This window comes from Plasmopara halstedii (assembly GCF_900000015.1).
Source record: "Plasmopara halstedii genome assembly, contig: Scaffold_525, whole genome shotgun sequence".
In the NCBI taxonomy this organism is placed as follows: Eukaryota; Oomycota; class Peronosporomycetes; order Peronosporales; family Peronosporaceae; genus Plasmopara; species Plasmopara halstedii.
Genome location: NW_020187445.1, coordinates 970524 through 976338, shown reverse-complemented (window position 1 = coordinate 976338; position 5815 = coordinate 970524). Strand labels below are relative to the sequence as shown.

Below are 5815 nucleotides of genomic sequence, written 5' to 3'. Positions count from 1 at the left end.
AGCCCTCCTACAACGTGAGCCGGTGTAATGTACACAGATGGTGTGCCGAAAAAGGCACACCATTCGTAAATGAGTTCATCCAAAATTTTATCGGAAAATCGTTGAAGATCCACAAAGTACCAGTGGGAGTATTTCGAGCACGTCTGGACTTTAAATTTGCGCCCACAAATGGTCACTAATCCGCCCCTTCAATTCGGTACACACCTTTCTGTCGGTGCGAAGAAAGCTGATACTGGCGTCGCGGATAGCTTTGAAGGCACGCAAGTGCTCTAGACTATTCAACCACACAGGGGATTGGGTCGATGAGCCGAGAGAAGTCATAATTCTCGTATCAAAAAACGTAGCTGAAAGCTCACGGGCTGGGATCCACATCAGAAGACAAAACCCGGGTGAAACTTGTTGTGATACGCCTGCAAAAGCGGCACATCGCTTGTCACGGGCAGGGTCCAGTAAGGCAGCCTCAGCTTCTTCGAAATCAGAATTCCGTAGGCCGAGATAGTTCGGCTCGCGGTGCAGCATTCTGCCAGGTTTAGCGCCACTTTTTGTCTCGTTGAGGTACAGACATGATTTTCGAAAAACGAAAGTAGGGTCAGAAAGTAAAAAATCACCCAAAAACTTAAGTAGAAGAGCTGCGGTAAGCTGGCTCAAAGCTTAGTGAGAAACGGTGGAAAAGCGGATGCTGCGCCTCTCGTGTTGAGTAACACCTAAGCAAACACTGGTCAAAAGCTACCTAAATACCCGGACCAAATGTAAGTGCAGCCTACACCGCATGCTCATTTCCACTCTACGTAAAATTGAGCTTTTCGTTGACTCACGTCAGTCGGCCTAGCGTCCTGATGAGTGAATCTAACTTCAATGTAGTTGGAACAGATTCAGTCGATACTTTCGGGATTGCCTTAGCGATCTTAGATCTTTGTCGCTCGGCAGGGATGACCTTACAGCTAACCGCCGACATCTAATTGTCTGAAAGACGCAAACTTCGGAAGCTAAGAGCAGCTGCTAGGCACGACCCGAACTAACGGGGGGGGGCGGAGCGTCAACTGTTTGTCGGCTTGAAAGTGGGAGAGCGGGCTTGAGCCTATCTCCGTCCTCTGTGGGGTAGCTATCAAATTGCAAAATATGCCTTATATCAAACCATACCGTTTTTCCGTCTCGAGAAAAGTGGATACTTCCTTCGGTTTGATATTCAACCGTTTTTTTCGCGGCGACCACCGCAGCAGTGGTCAACTTCACTGAAATAAAGTCAGTGCCTCTATTGGTGCATATGATAGCACTAAATTTATTTTACCAACAATTTTCTTCCACGCGCGCGACGCGCCAGAGTCATCAAGGCTCTAAACGAACCACCATAAACGTTCACACTTGCTGTGATCACGAGGAGCTGTGCTATTAGCGAAGGACAAAAATTTTCCAAGGGCTAAACACACGTAAGTGATTCTATCACCACACTCACAAGAGTTTATAACTGCACCAGCGGATAACCCTGCGTCTACTGTTTTCCGAATGCGTCGCAAATATTAATGCCACATGACCTGAGACTATTACGACGCGAGCCGTATTGAGAGCTTGTCTCTCACGTGGACAGTCACGGCGGATGTGACCGAATTGATGAGATCCATAACAGCGAATTTGCTGCCTACGGACAGTCACCACGCTAAGATTCATTGGGTCCGGATTTTCCGCGGCAGCAGTCATTGCTTCCATTGGGTTGACCGAATTGAATGCATGTTTGATGCTGACAGTTTTCCCCAAGCATTGCAATTATATTTGCATCTTATAGGAGTCGCCGGGCTCTTGCGGAAGAGTTAAGTCTAAGGAGGACCATAAGAGAGTTCCTCCGAAAACACAGTGACCATCACTGCCTCTGGCAGCGGCTTGCTTGCCCTACTGTCACGAAGCCGTTGTTATGATCGTATGACAAAATTTTGATCGTTGTCAAAACGCCACATTCGGTGTCAGACATGGCCCTTCTAACTTTTGCCCTGTGGTAAAGTAGTCAGGGCGTTTGACTTCCCATGTCATCACCTAACCCTTCACACGACCATCCAAATGCGACAGGGCAACGGCCACTTGACTACGGTCATCACGAATTTGAGCCACCGCGATAGCGATGTCCATTTATCGCTGCCAGAACGCAGCATTTTCATCTTTGTTCTCGTGAAAGCTTATCACCTTAATTTCCACGGGACGCTTCGTGTGTACCGACAGGGTAAGGTGAAGGTGACGGAACTGGCGTCGGCATTCTGCGATAAACATCTTAGAAATCCTTACTCATACGTAGCGAAATTTGCTTAGCGTTCGATAACTTAACGCTAAGTTATCGCTTCTTGGTCCAATCAAAGCATATCGAAGACCGCATAATCTTCGATTAAATTTTGCAGCTTCGTCTCATACTCATAGTTCGAGTGTATAGAAACAGATATTCCGCCCTGTTGATCTGAGGACTACCACCGCCTGTGGTTAGCACATTATCCATCGATTCATGTATTGACGTAGTCGGCGTTGGAATGACTACTAGTTTACCAAGTGTAACGGAAATTGCCCGTTCGAGTACACACACTTTTTGAGCAAGGCTTAGTTCAGCTGACACGCCTCACTACGTGTTGCTCACTTTCAGCGAGCCGTTGACTTACGTAAAGAGGAGAAGCGGTGGAGTGACTGATTTGTATTATTGCCAATGGGCTTTAAACCTCCTTGAACTTAATAAGGTTGAAGTTTTGATACAACAGAACTAAAGGGTATTTCTAACTATACAGGGTGTATATTTTAGGTTTGACACAGACAAGTTTGTGGTCCACAAACATGTGTAATGAAACCTGACTCATTGCATACATTGTCGAATATGGCATGTGTATGGACACGATGCAAGTTAATTAACTGCATCACCAGACGTTTGATGCTTTAGACAGTTTTTGAAACGTAGTTGATCACTTCTAAATAAATTCGTTTGGACGTTTTTATTGAGGTGCGAGGGATGCCACTATCTCTATTTAGTACATGATCACATTCAACAACTGGCTCAATAGCACCGAACAAGACGCAACGTGGCATTTCCTGTTTCGTCAGTGGTGTTTGCGCTGAAATAGTGGCTGCATTTCCGTCTTACAATCATGCATAATAATATCTTTCCATTAATGTTTCTGACTCAATAATTGTCATTCTATCTTCCACCACATTTGCCTCGTGTTTTGTGCAGAAGAAAGCGTATGTGATCTTACATCGTTCTCTCGGTAAAGACCACGCAGCTTCGATGCCAAAACCCAGATCTATTGTGCGACGTGATGCTCAAGCCGGAAGAACACTCGTGATGGAATTCCTAAACCTTGTCGAACTGTTCAAATTAAAATAATTGAAAAACGGATCCGACAGATTCTTAAGAATAAGTGTTCCGCCCATCGCAATCAAACTCTTTCATGTCCTTAATGGCGGACACATTCATTACGAATATTAATCTCAGCCCATCCTCCAGTTCTAACCGTCCCAATTAAGCGATTTACCGTCTTGCAACATTTTTCAGATATCGCCTAGGCTAAACTCCTCATGATCAACAAAATCTTATGGACAATGTTGGGGGACTTAGATCTTCTTGATTTTATTCGCCGCTTTGTTGAGGATTACGTTGGCTTTCTTGTTACAACACGTGGGGTTTGCATGATCGTTAAGGTGGATACATTTCATGGTAGTGATGACTCAGTAGCAGTTCCTGTACATCGGCACAAGATAGGTTATTATTATTATAGCAGGGTCTGGACCCTTCTGTTCGCAGTTATAGTCGCCTGTTTCTACTAGATTTTATGTCACCTCGTCTTGTAACTGTTTATGATAGCCATATACTTGCATCGCAGAATTTGCACGAATTTCTGAACCTATCACAGCTTTCCATGTATTCACAATATTGTATCGATGTTCGATAATTTACAACCCTGAATTGCGAGCCCCATCTTTGTTAAAGAAGACTACGCGTCCCTGGTAGGCCACTCGATTGTAGCTCTCACAAAATTGCAACCTCATTCAGGTTTAAATGCCGACATCACGAAGCTGACGACAGAGGGAGGTGTCATTGTTTGGGCTAGACCCTGCTCGTCGACAAGTGCATGAGCCATAGCATACCTCAATAGGGTTGATAGTGGTAATTGTACCTCGTAACTAAAGATTCTATTGTCAAATCCAATGCACGCTGAAGCTCTCCGCGCCGCAACGCGGCCTTTCAGAAGAAAAGCTCGCGAACCTAGAAAAAGATAGACGCGTGCGCCAAACTCACTTCCTAAACGCTGTGCGGCGAAAATGTATCCTGACAGTGGCGTGCTCTTGATCCACATCCGTAGGTATCAACTTCTCAAAAGCAACGCTTATATCCGGGTAAGCAGGACACTTTCCACTGCTTGTTGTTACTGAATGCCTTGACTTTTAGCCATAGCGCCGTGCCTTGACGCATGTCGCTTAGAACCTTTCAGGTGCTTTTGTCACCAAAATTGTATTAGCAGGTCAATCAGTGTCAAAGACTCATGTTCCACTAAGACAGGAACCAATCATGAAAACATAATGATTAGTGGGGGCGAGTTGAAGTATTGTGTAAAGGAAAAATAACGTTCTCTCCTTTGCTCAACGCATTGTGCTGCTCCACACATGTGCTTTGGAAAAAGTCCTTCATAACGTCACTACTCGTTCTATAATCTGGTGCCAAGTGCCTTGAGCGTAGTTTGCTGTGAACGGGCAGGGCTAGCTCAAGAAAGCTGCCACTGGCAAGCCAATTTAGCGAGTCGCGCTGTTTGGATATAGCTTGGCTATTTCTGCCTCAGTAACAATGCCGCTGACAACAGCGAGGTATGCAATTTGTCGACCAAGCCTACGATGTCGCCATTACTAGAAGCTTTTAAGCAAATTAAATTTACACCAATGTATACCATTTAACACGATCGCACATATTAGCGTACCCATAATAAGTGCTGGGCTTTTGGTACAATGCACTCGCTTAGTCATACGCCTTTCTCTTGATCGAAAAGTATCTCTCAGTCGTAAGTCTTTTTACGATCGAGATGTCTACAACTTCTGTATTACAGGCATCACCCTGAGACTATGTGGTAAACGAAATCGGCCAGCAATGTAGCAGCTAATATGACCAGGATTATTTGCCTGCAAACGCTGAGATAAATGTTACTTCCTTAGCTATAATATTCCTCGTCTGATAGTACGCCGTACGGATGGTGTAGTCGGTGGTGAATGTTCTAACTGTGATTTACGAGCCAAGCAAAAGTGTATCTAAGCTCATTAGCCGACCAGACTTGTCGCACCAAAGGTATACTCAGCAGAGAAAGTAAACACGCAACCCCAATGAATGAGTTGACAACACAAAATGACGCATGATTCAAAATAATCTAAAGGTATCAAAAAGCTGAGCTAGTGTCGTGGAACTCGGTAAGACAATGGCAAGTGATTCCTCGTCGTGAGCTTGGTGTAGCTTTAGGTTGACACAGACGCATTCACGCCTTCCTTCACACCGTCATCAGGATGAAGTTATCCGCGGCCTCTAAGAATGCGAAGATTTACAAACGACGTTAGGTGACCCGTCAACATCCGAAAAGATCCAAATTTGGACGCACTTAAGCCTTACCGTCGAGTCACCTCTCCTGTTTCATCCAGCCACCATTTGTCACCCATTTCAAGGCTAAATGAGGCACTACTTTGCTGGCCAGATTATTTCGCTTTTGCTATTCTATCAGAGATAATTGCACCGGCGAATATCGATCTGTGCAAAAGTTTTCCTAAGCCATGTTTCTCGATGAAGCACATAAAACATAGGTTCTATCAGCGCAGT

The 5815-nt window shown here is 44.9% G+C and overlaps 2 protein-coding genes across 2 annotated transcripts; both read right to left on the bottom strand.

The window, feature by feature from the left end:
* Positions 1-150: 150 nt before the first annotated feature.
* PHALS_10823 (uncharacterized protein) lies at positions 151-519 on the bottom strand (the record flags this gene model as incomplete). The annotated part of the gene is made up of 1 exon (XM_024726317.1): positions 151-519. The coding sequence occupies one exon, from the start codon at positions 517-519 to the stop codon at positions 151-153; it is 369 nt and encodes a 122-aa protein (XP_024577006.1).
* Positions 520-4007: 3488 nt separating this feature from the next.
* On the bottom strand, positions 4008-4319 carry PHALS_10822 (uncharacterized protein; the record flags this gene model as incomplete). Its single annotated transcript, XM_024726316.1, has 1 exon — positions 4008-4319. The coding sequence occupies one exon, from the start codon at positions 4317-4319 to the stop codon at positions 4008-4010; it is 312 nt and encodes a 103-aa protein (XP_024577005.1).
* Between the last annotated feature and the right edge of the window lie 1496 nt (positions 4320-5815).